This window comes from Mesoplodon mirus (genome assembly GCF_964341445.2).
Source record: "Mesoplodon mirus genome assembly, chromosome: 9".
Lineage (NCBI taxonomy): Eukaryota > Metazoa > Chordata > Mammalia > Artiodactyla > Ziphiidae > Mesoplodon > Mesoplodon mirus.
In genome coordinates, this window is record NC_138985.1 from 68215163 (window position 1) to 68241134 (window position 25972).

The 25972-nt window shown below is 41.1% G+C and overlaps 1 protein-coding gene across 1 annotated transcript in view; it reads right to left on the reverse strand.

Annotated features, from left to right (window-relative positions):
* The window catches only part of CPVL (carboxypeptidase vitellogenic like), a gene marked incomplete at both ends in the record, with an annotated part of 100275 nt that overhangs the window by 2556 nt on the left and 71747 nt on the right, over window positions 1–25972 (reverse strand). Inside the window, 2 exon segments of the mRNA XM_082633036.1 lie at window positions 23779–23921; window positions 23924–23960. Of these exon segments, the coding sequence (XP_082489162.1) occupies window positions 23779–23921; window positions 23924–23960 (180 nt within the window).

Here is a 25972-nt window from a genome sequence, read left to right on the forward strand (position 1 = left end):
TATTCTTCCAGTAATTATCTGTATTCAAAATCCAAGATCAAAATGCTTGTATCAACCTAACCAACCTAGAACATTGTGTTCCTACATTAGCATGGAAAAATCTTGGTTTAAGCGAGTTAACACAGTAGTTCTCAAACAAACGTGCGTAAAAGTACCTGAGCTTGTTAAAGCAGACTGCTGTGCCCCCTGCATTGGCAGGCAGATTCTTAACCACTGCGCCATCAGGGAGGCCCCTAAGAATTTGTGTTTCAAACAGTTCCAAAGTAATGTTGGTGCTGTTGGTCCAAAGACTACGCTTTGAGAACCGCTATTGAAAACAACTTTCTATTTTGTGAGAAACCAGGCAGTTCTGTTCTTACATCAAGGGAGAATACAAAGAGAAATGTGGTTAACGTCTACTCATGACCTCACCTTAGTGTATTTTTTCCTGATCATCTGCTCTCCTGGTGTTTATATACCCCCCACACACACACACAGTCTCTCTCACACACTCTCACACACACACATCCACCTTCTACATCCATGATAAACAAGTGGTAAAGACGAGATGACAGGGGTTAGGTGTTATAATTCTTATTCACAGTGAGTTGCCTGATCCCTGGTCCAATTCTGAGCTGCCACATGTAATGACCAAATGACATCATAAATGATGTCATTAAGATTGGAAAGAAAAGCTCATTTAGGAACCAAGTCTTTTTCACATACCACAAAATTCTTGATGTTCTCTATCAGATTCCCATACAGCATTTTACTGACGTTAACCTCAGAAATAAATTTATGAGTGCTGAAACAAAACCCACTCTGCTGTTTATAGCCAAGCCACTCACCACTCACGAATCAAGAACACAAATCACTACAGAGTTTTTAGAGCTGTGTAAAAAAATGTGACAGGGTCATGATTACATATTTAAATGTGACAAGATTAATCTCAAGGCTCCCTGGATAGAAATGGTCTCATCACCAGAAACTGTATTTTTTGGGTGCTTTCACACTGAAACCCCTAAACTCATGTGTTCCAGATGTCATGAATTTTCAAAGGGTTATACAAAACACTTTAAAGCTTCATTCCACTTTACATTTTAGAAAACAATACAATGCTCCCCGCAACTAGAAACATGGACCTGGCAATAAAGGTTTCTCAGTTGTGCCTTTTGAGATGAAATAGAGAGGGAAATTCACAATGGGTGTTGACAGAGATGTGTCAGGGGGGACTTCCTAGGAGTCTTGGAGGAGCAGATCTCCGGACAATGGTGGGTGGGGAGGGGGAAAGGGATGCACTAAAGACAAAGGAAACTGTGAGTTCAAAAACAGTGGGGAGGGCTTCCCTGGTGGCAGTGGTTGAGAATCCGCCTGCCAATGTGGGGGACGCGGGTTCGAGCCCTGGTCCAGGAAGACCCCACATGCCGGGGAGCAACTAAGCCCGTGTGCCACAACTACTGAGCCTGGGCTCTGGAGCCCGCGAGCCACAACTACTGAGCCCGCATGCCACTACTGAAGCCTGCACGCCTGGAGCCCGTGCTCCGCGGCAGGAGAGGCCACGACAGTGAGAGGCCCTCGCGCAGCAGCGGAGGGTGGCCCCCGCTTGCCTCAACTGGAAGGAGACCACGCACAGCAACGAGGACCCAACGCAGCCAAAAAAAAAACGAAAACAAAAAACAGTGGGGCATGAAACTGCATGGCACGTGCAGTAAACCAAAAGAGGTTTCAGTTGTAAAGGGTTAGTGGGAAAGCAGAAGGGACAGTTGAACAGGTAAACCCCATATGACAGGCTGCTGGGATGCATGGACCTTACCCTATAGGATTTGTGTGTGTGTGTTAAAATACACATAATATAAAATTATCATTCTAACCATTTTACAGTGAACAATTCAGTAGCATTTAGTATATTCACAGTGTTGTGCAACCATCACCACTATCTAGTTGCAGAATGTTTTCATCACCCTAAAGGAAACCCTATACTCATTAGCAATCACTTTCCATTGCCCTCTTCCTGCCAGTCCCTGGCAATCACTAATCTACTTTCTGTCTCTATGGGTTTGCCTATTCTGGATATATCCTCGAGGGTTTTAAGCAGAGTAGTGATACGCTCAGATTTGCATTGTAGAAAGGTGACTTAATATGTAATGAAGGGGCTGATTTGGAAGGAAATGATACTGGGGTAAGGAGGTAAATTAGGAGACTAGATCTTCAGGTGAGAGATGATGTAGGCTCATAAGACAGATGGTGAGAAGGGGAAGGGAAGAGAGGTGCTGGGACAGAAATAATAAAATTAGTGATTAATCAGACATAAAGTTTAAGTGAAAGCACCCCCCCCCCAACACACAAACATCCTCCCCATTTCAGGCTTCTGACATGTGCAGCTTTGCAAGAAGTGATGTTATTAACCAAGAAAGAAGAAAAGAGGCACATGGCTGAAGCAGGTTTGGGAGGAAGGTGATATAGGATAGTTTATAATCCTTGTTTTCTACTTCAGGTTGAGTTGATGCAGACACTCAAAAGAATCTTGTTTGTTAGTTTCTGATTTATACTAAATTTCATTTATTATTTTTATTCCATTCCACATTTACAAACTCTTACCTTTTTGTTTTCAGACACTAACCCTGAGTAGAAATAAAATAAATATGCACTCAAATAAAAAATATACTAAAAAGAAAGGGTACTTGGTAATGAGAATAAAAAATAAGCCAAAGCTTGTTAGCAGCCACCTCTTAACAAAGAGTGAGGCAAGTCACTTTCAAAAAAAAAAACCAAAAAACAAAGTGAAGGTCAAGGCTCAGGGCTGCTCCCACAACACTCAGGGAAAATGCCTTCAGATTCACCACTGTAAGTTCTAGGGTAGCAAATAATTATTGAGGGGAAAGGGTGCTTTAGCTGACCTAAATGTAGCCATCGCAGTGGCATCGTTTCTAGAGTAGTCAATATAGAGCTTTGATGCTACCTTACAGTTCCCAAGAGGCTCTCTAGGTACACCATCTAACTTAATCAGTTGCAACAATATCATAATTTAGGATTTACACTTTTGATTATGACACAATAATAGCATGGGTCAAACCAACCCCACTCTATTAAGAACAACAATAAAAGCTTAAAGGCATGGACTCAGGATTTAGCAGATCTGGGTTGGAGCCCAGCTCCATGACTTGGGCACAATGACTTAACTAACTCTATTTTCCCATCTGTAAAATGGAGATAAGAATTAGGGTGACCAGTTGTCCCAGTTTGCCCAGGACTGAGGGGTTACTGCGAACATAAAACTTTTAGTGCTAACACTGAAAAAGTGCCAGGCGATTTGGAATGGTTAGTCATGCTAAGAATATTTAACTTTCTGTGAGAATTCATAGAAATAATGCATATAAAATGTTACATGGCACTTGGTCCACAGATGTGTATTAAGCTTGCACCACGTATCATACAGGCAAATAATAAGCACTCAACCAAAGGTCATCATACTATTATTATCTGAATTTTTATGGTCAAAGGAATATGTTTCCCCTTTAAGAGCAGAGAAAGATTAGAAGTTACTAGGAACTGTAAACGTCCTTACTATACTTTTTCAGAAAGATAGGTTATAATATTTTCTTTAGGAGAGGAAAGATAGATTATAATATTTTCTTTAGGAGGGGAAATATTTCTCTTCCAGGCTTCTTTTATTTCCATGCTATGAATCTTTCCTTCCCATGGGAAAGAATGTTCCAGTTAAAGTAAGAAAGCAACTTAAATAAGAAATCAAACCTCTGTCAATAGGCTTAACTGTCTAGAGTGAATTGTATCCCTTAAGCCTGACAACACCAGGATCCATCCCATTCTTTCCACCCCCTTTCACCTCATGCAATGCCCAACACCCTCTTCTCCCCACACAGAAATGTCAAGCAAGCAAGACCTTACTTGTCTCAGCAGAATGGCAAAAAGCAGTTGTGTCTTTTTTCCCTTTTAAGAACCCACTTTACAACATAGGGTTTCATGCAATTAAAAAGTAATCAGAACTTTACTCCCTCCATGTCCAATTTTGATATTAGATATCCACAAGAGGATAAAAAGCACAATCCAGTTCATTAATTACCCTTACTCAATATCTAGCTTTATGATCCACATTTGTAGTTTTCTTTGGGAAGACAGAATGAGAATGGGGAGGAGAGGGCAGAGGTTATAGCCGCAAATGCTCTCTGCCAGGAGTGTTGTGAGGACTTAGATCCTGACTCACTGTCTTCTGGGTAACATGGAAACAAGAGCCAGCCAACTTGCCAAAATTGTGCTTCCTGCAAACAGTAGTGCAGGCTAGCTCCAGCAGTGGTGTGCTGGAGTTCTTTCCCACTGGTTTAGGAGATTGGATTATACACGTGGCTGCCCCACTCCACATTTGGTGACATCATGTTGGTAGCCTGAAACCAGCCATGGTGGGAGCATTTACACCACGGAAGTTGGCAAACACTACAGATCAGTGGCTCCTCTCCCTCCCAAGCTGGTTTACTCTCAGACCACTGGTTCTCTGACATTTTGATGTTCCTGGGGAAACAGACATTAAGGCATTCTTCCTCTTTCCCAAAATAAACCAAAGAAATATCCGTTCAGATGGGTAAATTATCTTCTCTGAAACCTTGGCGCAGGATATCAGATGGGCTGGGTTTCAAATATTTACAGGAAGGTAAGAAGGTCCTGTTGCCTGCTTCCATTCCTGCCTGTCCCCACTGAGTTCTAGTATTACTGGCAGTAATAGTTTCAAGACCACACCACCAAGTTGTCAGGATCCTTCTGTGTATCAGAGCCCCTAAGACACTCCAAAGGTGGTCTTTTGGGGGCCACTCCTGACCAGAGAGGGTATCTACATTCAACTGTGTTCCTGACCCACAGCCTAAGGGGACCCCAGACCCGCAAATGCCCCCAGGTTCCAGGAATTTAGAAGACAAAATATGGCGAATGGTGCAACATTGTCAATGATGCCATTTGTTGAACCAAAGAGTTCAAGGCAAAAATAATGCCCTTAGTCCAGCTGACAACATAGCAATACTGCAACACAACTTTGTTTTGTTCCTTCGTGCTGCCCATTTCTCCACCCAACTCCATGCTCTACCTTGTTTGTTTTTTGGCTCCATTTACTGTTCCCATAAACAACTTTGTAAATCTGGTTATGCTTCAAATTGAAACAACGAAAAGTTATTGTTTAAAAGGCAAACCCCCATTCCTCTTTGTTCCTCAGTAACATTAACTTTTAAAACCCGTTCTCCATGTGCAGATAATACTTTAAATGTTAGCCTTCTTAGTATTTATTCACTTCCCATAATGAAATGGTTCTCTGTTAAATTTCAATAGATTATTGAAAACCACTCAATAGCTAAGAGAAAATTATGCATCATTGCTGAGCTGTTATACCTCAGCAAATAGATCTGCTATCCAATTTATAGTTTAAATAATACAATAAATTAGCACCCTGAGTATTAACTAAGTGCATATTTGGGTAGCTTAATTTAGTAGCCTTCTTTTTAAGCTCATCAGTCCTCTCTAATGAAATAGAACCACATGAACTAAGAGGACCCTTGGCAAATAATCAGAGTAAAATTGGGAGTTGCTATTGTTTATTATTGCCTTTGTTTTCAAGAAGCAAGCTGTATGTTTTTTTAAGAAAAGGGAAAAAAAACCCTCAAATACCGAGAATTCAATTTTTTTTTCAAGGAGAGGACACACTAGTCAGCCACTGAGATAATGAAACTTCTACAACCCCTTCCATAAATTTTTTTCCCAGAATATTTCTCCTTTTTTCTCTTATGTAACACAGAAAGGAAATAGTTTTCAGTGGACATAAACAATGCATCCTTTCGTTTGATGGGCATTGTTTTGAACTATTCATCATCTCAGTATGTCTAGTCTATTTCCTAGAAGACATTCTGGTGCGTACAAATGGTGAGCAACTATTGCATTCCTTGAGAACTGTAGTATTTGAATATACACACAAATGAGAGGGGTGTGGGCATAAGGTAGGGGACAATTTGATTTTAATTCTAATTCGCTGAACATTTACTGAGTGTCAGGAACTGTGCTAAGGGGTTTGCTACAATCATAAATTGTCCATTATTCCTGACCTCAAGGAGCTCAGTGTCAAACAGAGGAGGAAGGCAATTGAAGAGGCAAATGAAAACCCAGTGTGGTACATGCAACAGAAGATGTACACAGAGAGAGATGCAGAGAAGGAGGAATTCTGGGAAAAGGGCTTCCTAGAGGTGATGCTGGAACTTAACTCTGAAAGGCAAATGGGGGTTTTCCAGGCAGTCAGAGGAGTAGGAAGGGCCTTATAAGAAAAGCGGAGGGAATCCATGGGAACTATTGGCTGACAGAACAGTAAGGTGTGCTTGGGGAATTATAAGGTGTTTTGGTTTGTTTTTCAGGATTTAGTTAAGAAGGAGGGAGAGTGAGAGTCCAGGTTGGGGAAGGAAGCAGAGGCCAGATCAAACATCTTTACTCTTCTATGTAAAGAGTTCAGACCTTATTCTTCAGGTATCAGGGAGTTAGTGAGGGATTTTAAACAAGGAAAAACAGGATCGGACTTGCATTTTGGAAAAAGCACAGAGAGAAGGGTAGGTTAGAGAGAAATGAGACTAGTTAAGACCAGTTAATGAGGCTATTGTAAAAGGGAAAAAGTTTAAACAACTTAAAAACACATATTCAGAGTGTTCTTGAATAGCATCTTTTAAAATTTGTGCCTTTTCTTAAAACACCACAAGGCAAAAACTGTTTCATTCTAGAATTCATAATGTAGGGTAGTCATTGTTTTTTTATGTCCCCCAAAATGCTGTACGTTTTTTGTTGGTTTGTATAAAATCAGTGTTTTTCTTTTGAAGTAGTTCTTTGGGGTTTCTGTGTCAAGCAGTAGGAAGTGAGTAAATCAGGTCAGTGAGAAGGATACTATAAAGCAGATGTGAGAAAGGCTAGCTAAAGAACTGGGTGAGTAGTATTTGCCAATTACTATTCTTCTTAATTTTCTGGTAAGACTCACAGCAAAGAGACTGGCTAAAAAACTTCACTTCCTTGTCATTTCAATGGAAAAGTGTTGGAAGTGAGGGGATTTGTGCTGTGTTAGAAAAAAGATTCAGGTTCTTCTCCCTGTGGTCTAGGCCTTGCCTGCAAATCCAGGCTTAAGTTGAAATGTCTATTTTATTAGTTGCTTCTTATACTGAGCCACTGTTGGTAAGCTGAAGTGATAAGGTGTTGAAGAAATAAATTTCTAATTTTTTTAAAGCTGGTTATTTTGATAGCCAGCATCAGCTCAGGCCATCCAGAAAGAAAAGTGCATCCACACAACCAAAGCAGTACCAAGACTTGGATATGACATGTCCACTCCACCCTTTCACTGGATGTGGATGCTACAGTCTTTCAATTGATGGTAGCCAGAGAAGAAGACGGGAAAGAGAGCAAGAGAAAAAGAAGACAGACCACATTTATTAGACATGGGAAAAGACATTAAGTGCCCCCTTCCACTTAACAAGCCCAGCTGAAAGATGCCTAGAGACAAGTCCAAGAGTTGGCGAGATAGTGGAATAACCAGAACCCTTGTACATTACTGGAAAGAATACAATCAATTTGGAAAACAGTTTGGCATTACCTAAGAAAGTTGAAGATGCTCAAACTCTGTGAACTCATCCATTCCACCTCTAGGAATTATTCTTAGAGAAAGTCTTGCATGCAGGCCCAAGGAGGTACTTGCAAGACTGTGTACAGCAGCAATATTTATAGTAGCAAAAAGCTGGAAACAACCCAAATGCCCATCAGCAGTGAAATGGACAAATGATATAATCACACAATGGAATACTATGCAGCAATGTAAAAGAACGAAGCACAATTTTGCATGTATCAACACGATGAATCTCAAAGTATTGAAGAGCAAAAGTATACTGCAAAATCATACAGAATAATTCCTTTTATATAAAATTAAACATGAAAAGTAAAATATCATTTATGGAGATGTATATCTGCAGTAAAACTATTAATTTTTTTTAAAAAAGTAAAAGGGTGGGCTTCCCTGGTGGCGCAGTGGTTGGGAGTCCGCCTGCTGATGCAGGGACACGGGTTCGTGCCCCGGTCCGGGAGGATCCCACGTGCCGCGGAGTGGCTGGGCCCGTGAGCTATGGCCGCTGAGCCTGCGCGTCCGGAGCCTGTGCTCCGCAACGGGAGAGACCACAACAGTGAGAGGCCTGCATACCGCAAAAAAAAAAAAGGAAAAAAAAAAGTAAAAGGGTGATAAAAAAAATCCAGGGCAGTGGTTTACCTCAAGGGCAGTGAGAGAAGGGGATGGGCTGGTAATGCTGCATTTCCTAAATGACTGGTAAGCACAAGGGTATTCATTTATCATTGTTTGTTTTACCTCACACAAGTATGATACGTATTTTTGGATATTATTCAATTTTTAACTAAAAAAGAAAAGAAAAAACCCACCTACTGATGCTGCCAAACTCACAAAAATGAATCTTTAAGAAATTCAACATGTTCTCTGTTGTGCTTTTTCCTTCTGCCCAACACAGGGATGATGAGATGAACCCTATATCTAAAAACAGTAAGTGGGGAGGATACAGAGAAGCAATTGAAGGAAACAAAGGCAAAAGTGGGAAGTCCCCCTCTGGCAAGCAGAGCTGGTGCCAAAATGGAAACAAGAAGACAGAGCTGGTGCCAGAATAGAAACCTTGGGACTCTGGTTGCTGCATAAAAAAATAAATAGAGGAACAAAAATAACACCCACATCTCCATGCTGGACAGCAGAAGAGCAAGAAGTTGCCAAACATTTGGTTTTTTGTTTTTGTTAGATTATTTTTTACTCTCTAAATCTAAGCTCCTATATTCCTCTTCTTCCCTGTTTCTATATGTTAGAAGCTCAGTACAAATGAAACAAAACAAAAACAAAACCAGAACCAAAGCATTAAGGCTGGATGCTTCATTTATTGCCAACAGGGATGTTTCAGATTATTGTTAAACTAGAAGGGACTCAATGCTTTAGAAACATCTCATCACTCAGTTTAGTGATTTTCATATACTTTTGTTAGACTGCCATGCAGCAAAACATGGAACACCTCCCCAGTCCCCTCTACTTCTTCCATCTCTCATCAAGACAGTCTCCTTGTTATGGTGAAGGGAAAACTGGATACAACTGCAGTATTTCTAGTCCTATCTGATGAATAATACTCAGCCCATTTCATCATCTGAGCCTTTAAGACATAATATCTCTTAAGGACCCTGTTAGATGGGGTTGGGGGAAGCATCTTGCCCTGTGAAAACAGATTCATGCTAGGAGAGGTCAACAAAGACAATAAAATAAATATTTATTACATGCTTACTAGATGTCAGACAGAGTGTCAAGTAATAAATGAGCATTATCTTAATTAATTCTAATAATGAATCCTTCTGCAAGAGAGGTAGGTATTAATATCAACCCCAGTTTACAGATGAGGAACCTCTTGGAGAGGTTAAGTAACTTGCCCAAGTCACACAGCTAGTAAGTGGTAGAGCTGGGAGCCAAGCCAGGTCTAACACAGTATTCATTACCTTAATCCCTAAACTATAATGTCACTTGAGTATGGTGATATAATAGAAGTAGTGAGAATCGTCAAGGAAATAAAAAATAAATAAAATTCAAGCTCATAACGTCTCAATCTGAGGTCACCAAAGGTGGTCCATGGTTTGGGTTGGGGAGAGTCTATGAATTATTTTCAACAATTCAAATAGTCTAATCCATGGGTTCTTTGTCTTTTGTGTGCCTTGGACCCCTATGGCTGTTTAGTGTAGCCTAAAGATACTTCTCAGAATAATGTTTTCTTTTTCTTTTTTTTTTTTTGCGGTACGTGGGCCTCTCACTGTTGTGGCCTCTCCCGTTGCGGAGCACAGGCTCCAGACGCACAAGCTCAGCGGCCATGGCTCACGGGCCCAGCCGCTCCGCGGCGTGTGGGATCTTCCCGGACCGGGGCACGAACCCATGTCCCCTGCATCGGCAGGCGGACTCTCAACCACTGCGCCACCAGGGAAGCCCCAGAATAATGTTTTTAAATACATGATTCACTCATATATATATTATGATACATATCATAATATATATACATATATATTATAGATCACAAATGAAGCCATTACATTGAAATGATCAAAACAGCTAAACATGAATTTGTGATATATCAACATACATCCTTCTATATGAACACATATAGAAGAGCAACCTGTGGGTCTGATAACTCCTGTAACTTTAAAGTAGTGATGGTCATAAGCATTGTTTCTAGCTATTTGCAACAGCATCTGTATTTGGTATGAAAATATCTCTGCTTTCTATGCGACAAAGTCAAAGGCACTGCTAATACTGCTGTGGTTTGTTGCTTACATTCATAACGGAAGGAAATGATGTTTCAGTTAGAGGTTAGTGAAAATAAAGTTGCAATTTCTTTCCCTTCTAAGTTCATTGACCCTTTGAATCCTAACCACAAACCCTTACCCCAGGTTAGGAATCTATTAAATAACCAACGATCACCTAATGGAAGTGCTAAGTTTACTCCTGATAAGGCTTCATTCTAAATCATTGCATTTTTATTTTTGCTTTGGCATGGAACTAATTGTATCAATCTATTATATCAATAGTATTTGATCAATAATTAATATCCAGAATCACACTGTGACTGGTGGGCAACATCTTTGCTGAGAACTCTTCTGGATGGTGTTTACAGGAGACCCTGCTTGATCTAGTTGTATCTTTGTTGGAAAGTAACAAAAGACTTTGCACACGAGGATCGCATCATTTCAGTACGGGACAGAATGCTGCTGGGAAAAGGAAGCTAATGTTTTGAGTAAATAAAAGAGTTCTTCTACGAGTCTAAATTACCAATGGTCTATCAGTATTTTGAGAGAACAAAGATCACTTGTAAACCTACAATGCATGGCAGGGAACTGAGGTTTAAAATTTAGTTTAAGGTTTTGGCTGAGGATTTCAGAGAACCAGAGCCATACCAGTAAATACTGCTGACTAGAGGACACTTTTCTAAATGTGATGCTTCAGATCAATGGCTGGTTTGTTAAGAGTAAATCTATGTTCTCAGGTTTCTGGTTGGCCTGTAAGTAAGTAAAATAGGTCAGGGTTTAGAGCACCCTTTAGGCATCAGAACGGAAGTTTATCCAAACGTAAGCCCCACAGGATTCCTGCAAGATGGAAGTCATTTCCTTATCAATAGAGGAACAAAAGACATCACAGTTTAGGGTTCCCTAAAACCAGCTGCATATTCAATTCCCTAAGAAGCTTAAATATTGATGCTCAGGTCTTACCCCAGACCAGTAAAGTCAGAATATCTGGAAATAGGCCTTGGGAATCTATATTTGCAAGGGTTGAGACACAATGGCTTAGGAAAATGTAGTGGACAAGGACGGTTCCAAATTCTTTGCCGTTCTTGCCATCAGGAGGAATATGGCCTTGCTCTGTGACTTGCTTTGACCAAGAGAATGCAATGGAAATAACAGTCTGGGGCTTTTGAACCCTGGCCTTAAAAGGATGGGCATCTTTTGCTTCTCAGTTTGGGAGACCTGCAGCTATGCTGTGAAGTCCAGGCCAGGACACTACATGGTTAGAGGTCATATGGAGAGAGCGCTGGAGGACAGGAGATTCCCTTGGAGACTACCTAGGAGACTACCTTAGCCAGCTTTAGCCAAACTCTCAGCTGAATGCAGCTGCGTGTGTGACCTCGGCCTATCCCAATCAGAAGAACCACTCCACGGAGCCCATTCCACCCACATAATTGTGAGAAATAATAAATTATTGTTGTGGTAAGCCAGTAAGTTTTGGAGCGATTCCTTATTCTGCAATAAATAACTGAAAAGGGGAAATATTTCCAGACAATTCTTGATTCTTTTCCCTGAAAGATCTGTTGTTCCTCCTATCTTAAATCTTGGTGTGAACTGAAAAACAAGGCTGGATCCATCTTTCTAATGCAGATAGAAGACATAATGACACTAAGAGCTCAAGTGAAAGCTTACATTATGCAAACAAAGGAAGACCAATACCCCATGTGGCCTTAGGCCATCCACCAACTGCTGCTGCTATCTGTTCACCCACCCCCACGCAAACCCTGAGAGCTTGCAACTGCATTGTCTCGGTGGTCTTTGTGGTAGACAGATGCATCATCAGATCCCCTTTCAAGGATGGACTTGCGGCCCAGCTGTGGGAAGTCCAGTCAGCAGATGGCCTCCAGCTCCTTTGGGGTCTGCCTCAGCTGCAGAGCACAGCCTTTCCCCAAAATGATGCCCTTCCTGGGGCATCCCACATTTGGTGACTAAGTGAGGGGGGTGGGTATAAAGGCCTGACCATTTTTGTCTGATGTAAGATGCTCTGATGGAAACTACTCCCTCTGGAGCTCCCTTGCAGGTTGGCCAAGGTTCGTCAGGCCTCTATCATAGTTTGGTTTTCTCCTCTGCCAATTCTGCTTCCTACCCCTTCCTTTCTCAGGTGTTAATCCCTAATAAACATTGTGCACTCCAAACTTTGCCTCAATGCCTGCTTCTGGAGAATCTGTGAAGCTCTTGATGGCAAGTTTTATATTGAGGGCAGGGGTATGTTTTGATTGCTATGTCTGATTTTCTGCCCACAGTCTGATTCCCAAAAGTGGACAGAAGAACTTTCCCCAGGTCTGGAAGATGGAGACAAAGAACCCATGAATCAGGCCATCCCTCTTGGTAAAAATCAAGAGCTGGGAGAGAGAAGAAGATTCTGTTTAACAATTTCTGTAACAAAGCCAAAACATCTTCCCAGGAATTAGCTGCATTTGGTAATCACTGTCTCAAATCTGTTTAACAGTTACTTTCCTCCATTAAATATTGTTTTAACTTCTCATGCCCTATCAAGTAGTTGAATGCAATAGTTACATTTATTGCTCTTTGCTTACTCTGATATTGTCAGTGCAACCAAGGACTTGCTGAAGACCTTTCTGGAACTGTTGGTTTCTTCAGAAATACTTTCTAATGCTCCCTAAGATGTTTAAAATTCTAAATTTAAAAAAAAAAAAGAATTATCAGAAAGTTCAAGAGAGGCAGGTGGCCAGCTCGGTCATTCTCTCTGTGGATTATCCGTGGACATGGTGAAATCCTAGCCTGACCTTCCCTTCCACTTGAAGGACTGTGGTTATTCTTTTCTCCATTTTTCAGTTGTGTGTAGTCAAAGAAACAAAATGGTTGATGTTAGTTTTAGAAAAGCACAATTAAGAAGCTGTAGTTGTTAATTGTTTTCTGTCTGCACGCCGGGCTTTCCCCATCTTCCTACTCCTTGTAAGGACTCTGCTTTTCTTTAGAAAACAGCCTCTTTTTTTTTTTTTTTTTTTGGTACGTGGGCCTCTCACTGTTGTGGCCTCTCCCGTTGCGGAGCACAGGCTCCGGAGGCACAGGCTCAGCGGCCATGGCTCACGGGCCCAGCTGCTCCGCGGCATGTGGGATCTTCCTGGACCGGGGCACGAACCCATGTCCCCTGCATCAGCAGGCGGACTCTCATCCACTGCGCCACCAGGGAAGCCCGAAAACAGCATCTTATGTGGACTGGATGCACTGCCAAACACACTGGCCACCACCCACACTCTACCCACCTCTGTCACCACCACCACCAAGGGCAGACTTGTAGCCTTGGTCCTGTGGCCAACCAGAATATTCCATCCTTCCCGCTCCATGGCCCCCACAGGTACTTAAAGCACAGCGGTGCCGGGGAAAGAGCAAGATGTGGGCTGTCAAATCTCAGATACTATTACTATTTGAAGCCTTAATCAAGTTTTCCAGGTGAAACTTCTGTTTCTACATTTATAAATTAGTAAATACAATCACATAATTTACAGGGGAGTTATGAGTATTCCATAAAATTGTGGATAAGAAAGTGTGTGGCAGACCACTGGCCTGAGGGCTTGCAAATGCTGAAGGATTGGTAGCCATCCTTAGCGTCTCCTTTGGCCTTCCTGACACCCCCATGCACCAGTGACCAGCCCACAGCCGTAAGTGGCAAAACTGAAATTCACATAGGTTGGTCTAACTCCACAGTCCACCTTCCTCTCATTACCCCAGACCGCCTCCCATTGGTCACAACTCTCCAAAACAGTCAAGCTTTGAGGGTGGTGGGCTCCTTCCCTTGGTTTCTCTGTATGTAACCCCTAACAGAAGGTCTGATTCCTGTTGGAAACTCAGGGAGAAGCCCCTGAGAAGAGTGAGGCAGACCACAGTCCTGAGGACTCCATAAGCCAAACCTGGGTCAGGGTCAGAGTATGAGTCATGGCTCAGGGCTTGTGCTTTTGGGGGCTGGGGGACTCACTGTGGCTGCCGGAGGAGGGAACCAGGATGACACCAGCATGCCAGGTGCTCCCTGTGGATACTTAGCTTTCAAGCTGGTTTAACTACACAGGAAACACCATGTCTCAAACAGGGATCAGTCCTCACAGCTTAGACATTACAAAGCTTGTCTCCTCTATTTCAGGACCTCAGAATCAAGTATCAAGAAGGTGGTCTCAGGAAGTAGATGGAGAACCTTCTTCCAATACAGCTCCTAACATGGCTCCCTATTTCCTGGGGATCCTCCTTCTCTGACCTCTTTCTACCCTGAATTCATCCTATTGCTGCCATTTTAAACTTTCCAAAGCTTTGAAAATGTGCTTACACATCTTCCATGGCGACAAACACTGTATGCTTCCACTTATATGAGATACTTAGAGAAGTCAGATTCATAGAGACGGGGTAGAATGGTGGTTGCCAGGCTCTAGGGAAGGGGTAATGGGGAGCTGGTGTTTAGTTACAGAGTTTCAGCTTTACAAGAGGAAAAGAACTGTGGAGATGGATGGTGCCCAACATTATGAATGCATTAATACCACTCAACTGTATACTTTAAAATGGTTAAGATGGCAAATTTTGTTATGTATATTTTATCACAATAAAAAAAATTAAAAAAAAAACCCTTCAGTGGCCCCCTACTACTTAAACAATGGAACACTCACCCCTTTGCCTATCATCAAGGTCCCATGATCTCTTTCCAGGTTCCTCTCCCAGCTTTCACCCTTTACGCTCCAGATTAGAAACCAGACTGTGTGCTCTGCCTGTACCCTGCCCTGTACACTCTCATTCTGAGGCTCTGCCCACCATGTTTCCTCTGTTCATTTTAGCCAATTTCAGCATCTGTTCTTTTACTAACATCAGAAATTCCCAGGTAAAGCTATAACCTTTCTTAACACTGGATGAACCTTGCCTCACCACCTACTGAGCTCTAGCACCTTTTAATTTTTTTATTTTTATTATTTTTTTTGCGGTACGCGGGCCTCTCACTGTTGTGGCCTCTCCCGTTGCAGAGCACAGGCTCCGGACGCGCAGGCTCAGCGGCCATGGCTCATGGGCCCAGCCGCTCTGCGGCACATGGGATCTTCCCGGACCAGGGCACGAACCCGTGTCCCCTGCATCGGCAGACGGACTCTCAACCACTGCACCACCAGGGAAGCCCTCTAGCACCTTTTTAAAAATCCCGATACTCTGTCTGTCTACAGAAGGGCACATGCATGTAACTGAACAGCTAACACTGAAGTAAAATATATTATTTCTCAGGCCTGCTTTAATTACGGCAGATATGTATGCAGGCTCCAATTTTAACTGTACTAGTTTACTACTGCCAATCCATCATTCCAGAGGTGGGTGCCCTTGTGAAGTAGAAAACCTCTGGGCTGGAAGCCAGGGGACCTAGAATCTAATCTCAGCTCAGACATGAAATGGGTAGGAGACTTTGGAACAGTCACTTAACCTCTGGGCTTCAGATTCCCCACCTGGAGAATGAGATCTAAAATTTGTTTCAACTGGAAAATGCTACCTAGAGTATGGAGATAATCCATCCTGTAATTATTGAATAACCTAAGCTGATATTGATAATGAAAACATAAAATAAAATTAATGATGACTCAAATTGCAATCAGGAAAAGAGAGTTGTTGGAAACAATGCAAAACTCATGGTAGAAGAAGCTACACCCAATATGATTGCATAGGAATGAAAATTGACCAGGGACTCAAGTCTTCCTTTTAATGTTTACACGGAAAATAATTAATCTCTGTAAGAATATTTTCATTGAAATAAAGATAGAAAAATGCTTTTTTCAGAAAATTTAGCTTCATGAAGTTTTTTCTAGAAAGATGTTTTTAAAGAAATTCATCAGTGTTATTATTCTGATTAAAATTTTATATTCTGATTAAAATTTTATACTCTGATTAAATTTTATATTAAATGTGGCATCAAAAAAGTCTTTGGAGTTGACGTGACAATTCAGTGATGTAAGAACAAAATGTGCTGCATTTCAAAAGCAGTGGCAACATCAAAACAGATCATGAACAGCAACTGTGACATTTGGAGAAAGGCAGAGAAAGACCCCAAAAGGAGCAGCAGGGTGGCCTTGACAGTGATGGACATGGGTTGTCACCAGCTAGTGGGAGAGAGAGGATTAGACCTTTGATCTATACTGCAACACTATTGAGTCATACAAACACACACATCACACTCTGAAGGCAACTATCTATTCTATATTGCTTGCAAACCGAGCCCCTCCAGACATTAATGAAAAATATATTTCAGATCTTTCTTTGAAGATATCTTAGCTATAACTCAGTTCAAACCTTGTATTTTACAGATGAACAAACTGAGGCTCAGAAAAGCCTATGACTTCCCAGATGATATAACAAGGGAGGTCCAAGTCTTAGAATGACACAGATTGTGGAGGCCAGACCAACAAGGGGCAACAAATAGCACTCATTCTTCATCTGATCTCCGAAGGCTTGATGGAGCTGGTTGGTTTTCCTGGGCCTCCCTTGATGGAGAAACTGCTCCCCATCTCTGTACCTTGGCACTCCCCTGGGAGAGCTGTCATTCCTTTAAGTGGACATTTCAGGGAACCATCCGGAGACAAGTCTACTTTGGTTTCGATTTTTAAATTAAGAGCTGTGGAGTTTGGCAGAGAGTGAGTTTTCTTTTTTGGCAGACACATACACATGCTTCTGTTTTGTGTGTCAAATGTTAAAAAGCCAAGTCCACGGTTGAGGCCCGTTTCTTCCATTATCAGATGCCTGACATCTGAACAGTATCCTTAATCCACAGAGAATGCCTTTGTGAACACCAGAGCTCTTTCCCCTCCTTCATCCCTGCCCCTCCCCCCAATCTCCACACCCCACCCCCAATCCTATGCCGAGGCATTAGGGGAAGGAGCACTGACAGCAATGTAAAATCACCCACATAAAATGCAGATCCCTCGCCGCTGTGTGGTGAAGCTCTTCTATCACAAACATATGTGGGCCTCGCTTCTTTTGTTAGCCGGTGTTTGGCAGCCGCAGGAGTGCCATTTCATCTCTCAGTGTGTTTTGCATTCACCAGAAGAGTCAGCGGGCTCAGTGTGATAGTTGCCACAAGTTTCTGGGCGGTGGTCAATCCCTTCTCCCACCTCTACGGCCCAGGCTGCCCTGCAGCCCCAGTCTCACCTCCCAAGCTGGGCATTCCGTGCACAGCACCGAGCAGGACACGTGTGATGCCAGGCACTGGAGCGTTTCACAAGGAAGGTCCAGGGGACATAGAATAACAGGTGGCTGAGGCAGCCATCAAAGGATCTGGAGGACATGCTGAATGTGCCTGGTGGGATTCTCATCATAAAGCAGTGCAGCGGACAGGGGGTTAAGGACGTGGCCATCGCTCCCTGGCAGCTCGGCATGCTTTTTGCCCTTAATGTCCTGAATACTAATATTCCAACTTTCCTCTAAGGGAAAATCAAACATTTTCCCTGATCTTGACTTTTACCATTTATAATTTTCCTTTTTTTCCTGTATATTCTTATAAGTGATCCACGGTAACAGTAATAATAAGCAAATGTTTCCTATGAGTCAGGGACTGCTCTAAGCTAATTAGCTTATAGAATCCCCTCAATAATCCTATGAGGATACTATAGACTGAGTGGCTTAAAGAACAGAAATTTCTCACAGTTTTGGCATCTGGGAAGTCCAAGATCAAGGTGCTAGCTGACTGGGTTTCTGATGAGAGCTCTCTTCCTGGCTTGCAGATGGCTGCCTTCTTGCTGTGTCCTCACATGGCCGAGACAGAGAGAGGGCAAGCGTTCTCTCCTTAATCCCACAGAATCAGGGCCCTACCCTTATGACCTCATTTAACCTTAATTACCTCCTTAGAGGCCATATCTCCAAATACAGATACATCCTAAGTTAGGTCTTCAACATCCTAAGTTAGGGAGACACAATTCAGTCCATAACAGGTAGATATTATTACTACCCCTATTTTATAGGAGATGAAGTCATGGTATAGAGAGGTGAAAAACTTGCCCAAGGTCACATAGCTATGAAGTAGAAGATTAAGGAGGCAAACCATGGTCTTCCTGACTCAAATACTCTATTACAGTACTGAGGACACTGGAACACTCTATTATAGTATTGGAGGCCACTGGAACACTCTATTATAGTATTGGAGGCCACTGGAACACTGTAGTATAATGTTGGAGGCCCCTGTAACACTGTACCATACTATTGGAGGCCACTGGAACACTCTATTATAGTATTGAGGCCACTGAGCACTCTATTATAGTATTGGAGGCCACTAGAATACTCTATTATAGTATTGGAGGCCACTGGAACACTCTATTATAGTATTGAGGCCACTGAGCACTCTATTATAGTATTGGAGGCCACTAGAATACTCTATTATAGTATTAGAGGCCACTGTAACACTCTATTATAGTATTAGAGGCCACTGTAACACTCTATTACAGTATTGAGACCACTATAATACTCTATTATAGTACTGAGACCACTATAATAGTCTATTATAGTATTAGAGGCCACTCTATAGTGGTCTCTAACCACTCTGTTACACAGTCTCTACATATGTTATAGGTATACGCATGTACAACACACATACACAAACACACATATCCATATAACCTAATACTGTATACAGTTTTATTCAGTAACAATGATTATTCCTAAACTAGTCAGTAGTTGACGTAAAAAAAAAATCTCCCCAACAGAAAGATGTCTACAAGCAAATTTTTCCTTGTGGGAGAAAAGAACTCAATTAAGAGTGTGTGTGTAGAGGGTCATGATACCAAAGTGGATAGCATGAATATACTCAGAATTTGTACTGGAAGGGATCTCAAACCAGAGCAAGAAGTTTAGAGCTCTGTCTATGGGATGAGATTAACTTTCTGAGTACAAACTCTACCCTGACCCACCAGGCCCCGTATGATATGGCCACAGCCAATCCTCCATCTTTGCTTCCCCTCTTTCCCTATTCCTCCCTCAGACCCACTGGCCCTCCTTCCTTTCCTCAGGCACAGCCAGCTTATTTCTGCCCCTTGGCACATTTAGACATTCTCTGCATGGAAACGCTGGCCCACATCTGCACATGGAGGCTGCTTCATGTCCGACTGTCTCACCTCTTCAGTGAGGCTTCTGGGATCCACCATCCAAAGGAGTCCCTGTACCAGCTCTTTCACATCATCCAGTTTTATTTTCTGGCATTATCTGATTTGTGAATGTCTATATTTGCCTATTTTCTGCCTTTATTTCTTCCCTCCTTTGAGTAAAATCTCCTTGATAGAGTAGACTTTATTATCATATTCAGTCTGCTGATCTTATAGCAGCCAGACCATCCAGTCAGTGAATGGGAGGATGCAATCAGAAATAAAAGATTGTGGGCATTTCATCATTAAACTAATATTTCTTCATTTCTAGCCACAGGCAAAGTATTACTGTATTCTAATCACGGGAGGTAAGTTTAGAACCTCATGAGTATTTACAAATATCTTTTTTTTATACTGCCCCGAAGGAACGCCTAACAAATGTCTTTCAAACATGTGAAAAGATTAAATAAACAAGTTTTTTTCCTGAGTGTTTCTCTTCTCTTCTATTTAGTTAACATTCTCCACCTTACTGGCAATTAAATATCAGAGGCAATCTGACAGACATAGGCACACAGGCTCTGGGAACAAACTGAATTAAGTTTGAATCCCAGTGCTGTCATTGGATGATTCTGGATTAACTGTTTACCTACTCGGAGTATGTTTCCTCATATGTAAGTAAAATGGAAATTATATTATATAATTTTCAGAGGTTATTCTGATAATATCCATGAAGTACCTATCACAACAGCTGGCACATATTTAGTGTTCAACAAACGAAAGCTATCTTTATCATTATTGAACTTAAATATAGATAGATGAGCCCATCCCTTATAACTCTGATCTTTTTTTTTTTTTTTTTTTTTTTTTTTTTTTTTTTCTTTTTGCGGTATGCGGGCCTCTCACTGTTGTGGCCTCCCCCGTTGCGGAGCACAGGCTCCGGACACGCAGGCCCAGCGGCCATGGCTCACGGGCCCAGCCGCTCCGCGGCATATGGGATCCTCCCAGACCGGGGCACGAACCCGTATCCCCTGCATCGGCAGGCGGACTCTCAACCACTTGCGCCACCAGGGAGGCCCATAACTCTGATCTTTTATTTGCCTCTTCTCTTTCATTTATTTTGCACACAAAAAATCATAATCTATCTTTTGCCTGATTTATTTACATAGTTTATGTAGATCAGTAGGACTACTGACACACATGATATTCGTTGGAAAATTAGCTTATAATTAATAATAATAATAACAGCAACAAAAGGAAACAACCTTATGTGGCCAACAAGAGGGTAATTAAGAAAATTAATTTTATCAATTCAATGGAGTATTACTTAAAAATAAGTTAAGAATCTATACTGTAACTTTGAAAATATGTATGATACAATGTTAAAAGAACAAAACAGCAAGTGCCACATCCTGTACTGGCAGAAACACTTGTTGCTCTCAATCCTCCTACTAAGAAAAACTGGAAAAGCTGGACAAAATACAGAACACACCCACTTGAAAATCCTGAGGATCACCCAAGGCAGCCAGGATATAAGAGGTATATTAGTTTCCTATTGTTGCTGTAACAAACCACCACAAATTTAAGTGCCTTAAAACAACAATAATTTCTTATTTTATAATTCTGGAGGTCAGAGGTCAGAAATGGTCCCACTGGACTAAAGATGTTGGCTAAGCTAACTAAGATGTTGGCAAGGTTCCATTCCTTCTGGAGGCTCTAGGGGAGAATCTGTTTCTTTGTGATTCCTAGTTTCTAGAGGCTGCCTGCATTCCTTATTAGCTCATGGTCCTTCCTCTAGCTTCAAAACCAGCAACACAGCATCTTTGAAACCCTCTCTGACTCTGACTCTCCTGCTTCCCTCATTCACTCATAAGGACCTTTGTGATTATACTGGCCCATCTGGATAATCCAGAATAATTTCCCCATCTCTAGGTCAGATGATTAACAACCTTATTTCCATATGTAGCCTTAATTCCTTCTTTCCATATGAAACAACATATTGACAGGTTCCAGAGATTAGGGGGAAGGTCTCTTTGGGGGCCCATTATTCTGCCCACTACAAGGGGCCAGACTTGCAAACTGAAGGAGAGGGCAACAAGCTGAGTCTGGCATTCTCTGGCCCTGTCCGCATTAAAGCAATAGTTGATTCAGCGGCCAAGAGGCTACAAAACCAAGCATAAAGTGGTAGTTAAGAGACTGGAAATTTGAATGGAGCTTTGGGAGACAAAAAGTACAGATTTAAAGTCACTCAATTCCAGACTTGATAAAGGTACTTGCCTCTATTCTAATTGCCTGACAGAAGCAAAGCAAAATCTCTTTGAAGGTAAACATCATCAGCCAAAAACTCAAACTATCTCCATAATTTTACCTGTTTAATGTCTGACATTCAACTGAAAATTTCTAAGCATATCAGGAAAAAGTACCAAGTTACCATACAAAAAGAGAATAAATAAATCTCATGAACACAAAGCTGAGCAAACATACCACACAGGAAAGAGTACACACTGAATATGTCCATTTATAAAAATTCAAAAACTTGCAAAAGTAATCTAGGCTATTAGAAGTCAGGACAGTGGTTACTTTGGGGAGGAAGGGAGTAGTGACTATGGGGTGGGGGGGGCAGTGGTTCTATTCTATTTCTTTATTTAGGTAACAGTCACAGGGGTATGTTCACTTTGTGAAAATTCATTTACCTGTATATTTGTGACTTGTTCACTTTTCCATATTATGTTATAACTCAGTAAGTTTTTTTGAAGTAACAAAGTAGAATCAACCTTATATTACACTGTTAAAATTATGCAAAAACCTGTACCTGTGAACATATGAATCAATTAAAATGCAATTTCAGATGTTGAAATTGTTGAATTTTTTTTTCTCTTTTTAAAAAATATTTGAATTGCTATATAACTTGTGTTACTTAAAAAGAGACAAATAAACAACAAAATTAAGTCCAGATTATTTTCTGCAACTGAAGAGCCTCCACTTGTCCAGGAATTTCAATATTTTGGAATCTGTTTTCAGAGTTAACTATTTATTGTGGTCCCCAACTCAATACCAGATTCAAGATCGCTCAAGTTTACAGAAGCAGATGGGGCTGACAAGGCACTTCCCATCCTCTCTTGAGATCTCTCTGCATGTAAAGTCACTTCTTTCTGTCCTTCCCTGTCCCATTTTCAGACTTCATATATATACTGCCAGAATTGTTCCTGCTCTGAGACATTTAGTTTGCCATTCCACCAGTAGTTAATTCTTTGGTATAATTTATCTCAATTTAGAAACTGTAATGTTGTATCTTTTCAAAGTTTACCTTCACTTGAGCCCAGAAATATGTCTCTCAACTGTTTCCGTTGTCCAAGGTAGTTAACATTTTGTGTAATATTTAAATTTCTGTTAAATTTCATGTTATTTAATGGTTAGAATGACCAGGGTAGGGTAGGAAGGCTACCTTTTCACATTAGAATACCCGTAATTTCTGCTGGATCTATCGTTTTTTTAAACATAAATGAGTAATTCAGATGATAACCCAGTGACCCCTGATAAAATACTTTGTGATCTCTCATTTACAATCCTAAAGCAAAGTACTTTTAAAGTAGTACTCCTATGATTAATTTCTGTTTGGAGCATGGATTTGACTAAAGGAAAACTCAAGCATTAGAAAGCTATTCTTCCAAATACTTGGAGGTACAGAATTGAGGTCCCAGCGTTACCTCACATAAAAAATTGGGGAATAAAATCAAGTCTAGAAGAATAAATTTTTCCTCTTGAGACTAAGCAAAACTAAGGGGCTTTCTTAATTTCTCCAGACACTTTCTGGAGGTAAACAGTGTAATCATCGTGTAAACATTAAGGAAGACCTATTCATCTTCGAGGAGCTGAGACCTGCAAACTGGAGGAGCAGTGGACAGGCTTGGCCAGAGTAACAACTGACCCCTAAAGGAGAGGTCACACTAAGGCATCAGATAGATTTTGTCCTGGGGCTCCATGTGTAATACGTGAATGTGATCATAGGTTTGCCAGAGGAGATTACATTGAACCTTCCTCATGTAATTTGTTCACGCTCTCTTTTGTTCCCCAAATAGACTAATTCTCTCATTAATGATTCACCTTTTGGGGCTGAGTATTATCTTTTTTTTAATCTTTTTAATTGTCACCTTATCTCTTAAATAATACCTACACTATTGTCTGACAACTTTTGTCTTAAACATTGAGTATTTGTATTTTAATATGAACTCAGACCACCCTTCCCAGTGGAAAGGAGGACAACAGAAGACACCTTTTGGTTATTGTATGACTTTGCTTAAAGCTGACCACGTCTTATGGGTATTCGGGCTTTCATTTCAATCTCATCACCCCATTCTTACAACCTGCATGATGGGAAGCATTTTCATACCTGATAGAAGCTATCCACTTGCTGTACATAACCAGCCACTTCAGGATCAGATTTAAGGACCTTCCAAACTTTTCTTTCTGTCTTCTTATAATCCTGGGATTCTTTCCAGTTCATGGCCATCAAGGAGCGCTCTGTCAGGGAGTTGCCACGATGATGTCCAGTTGGCCATTGTAGATTAGAACCTGAAATGAAATTGAGCCGTGGGCAAATGCAGGATTCAGCAGGGGAAGCCAGTCAATGTATCTAGGTACAGATAGTGCACACAAGAGAGAAAGGGGAATGTTAGCTGCTCTGGGGCGCTGCTCAGAGACGCCAACCCAGGAACTCAGTAGGGTCACTTTCTTCCAGTTGGCTACATATACCAACAACCTGAAATAAACTCAAGCCTTGTCTCAACCACTGCATTCTTCCAAAAGTTTGATTCTTCATAGGAATCTGCATACATCTCTCTTGTTGCAAAAGCATTTGTGCTGTATTACTCAGCAATATAGGTTTTACTTGGATGTATGGCTATGTTAAGGAAGAAGACTGTGGTTACAGTTCAGTGGAATTAAGGAATGGTACACACTAGGATTGTCATGAAGCCTGCATTTGATTATCTTCACTTTTCAGGCCCTGTAGCAGCTGGCAAGCTGGGCATCCCCTCGTGGCTGCTGCTAATCCATGCTGCTTTCCCCTCCTACATTTCAGTGACAACTATAATTTTTTGAGGCAGACAGATAGATGCAGGTGCCTCAAATTTGTTATTTGTTGGAGGCAACCATGTCTGCTATGCCACTTCCAAAGACCTTCTTTCTTAAATAGGATAGCCACTTGTCAAAAATGAGGAATGTCCTTCAAAATGCCTAAGATACATTTTTTTTTAGCCAAGTTGATGGGTACTGTAGGAGAAACTCTGAGGCAACTCTGGTCTTTTCTTCCCAAATAGCTTTCAAGATATTCAGATAATACCCAATGCTGCTGAAGTTGTGAAGCTACTGGGGACAGTGTGAATGGCATTACTCTTCAGGAAAGCAACCATCACTTTTTAATGCAAAGACTTTATAATGTTGAGACTTTGTCCCAGTAATCCCAGTTTGTGGAATAAGCTCTGTGAAAATAAGCCCAAAGGAAAAAAAAATTAACAATATTCACTGAAACTTTATAATGACAAATTTGAACACAGTCTAAAAGTTCCATATTAGTGAGTGGTTAAATAACCATGGTACAGAAATTCTATGGGATACTGCAAAGCCATTTAAACTGTTGGACTACCAAGTTGTCACCTCATTCTCCTTAAGTCCAGCCTCTTTCTCCTGAACTCAGGGAGATGGCTATCTTAAGCTTGTGTTCCTCAACCCATTTCTCATTCCAGAAGTGCACATTATGGGGCTCACTGCCTTTATTTCTCTGCTCTTTGGATCTGTGCTCTTTACTGTCTGTGGATAAAGTCTGAAAAGTATTGCCTCATATACTATGTCCATCTTATATCTGTTTATAGTGTAAGTACAAACTCAGTGGATGATAATGCCAGAAGAAGAATTCTGATTTTTAAAAAAATTGTTCATCATCAGCTTTCTCACAAAATAGTTGTGGTTCATTTATTCTCTGTAAATAAAATTTTTTTTTTTTCCTGGTAAAATAAATAAATAAACGGTTGGACTAAACCATGAAGCAATGTGGAAAATGCTTATCACATAATGTTAAGTATGAAAGCTGAATGCCAAATATATATCCCAATTATGATATATAAAATTGACATACTTATTTACATATATGGAATGAAACTTTAAAAGAAAGGAATAGAGTTGATTAATTTTGGTGGTGGAAATCTGAGTAATTTCCCCCTTTGTTTTCTACTCTCCTTAGGCTATTTTTTACACTTGTTGATTCTCATAAGGTATTGTCACTCCAGCACCAACAAAGAGATTTTCTTCAACTCCATGCTACCTTTGATCTATTTGGAAGCTCTGGTTTGACTCAAGTGAAGACCTTCGGTTGAATGCTCAAACTGGATATAAAATGTTTCACTGCATGTTTCCATCTCTGCCCTCCTGGTACAGGCTTCTTAAAAGGCTTATACATAATTAAAAAGCCCAGGACTTTTACACACTCCAAATCCTCAAGCAGCAGTGGGCCAGGATTCAGCCTAAGATGAAAGAGCCCTGGGCCTCACCTATAGGAACACAGGGTCTTTCATGTTACTCAGTCATTA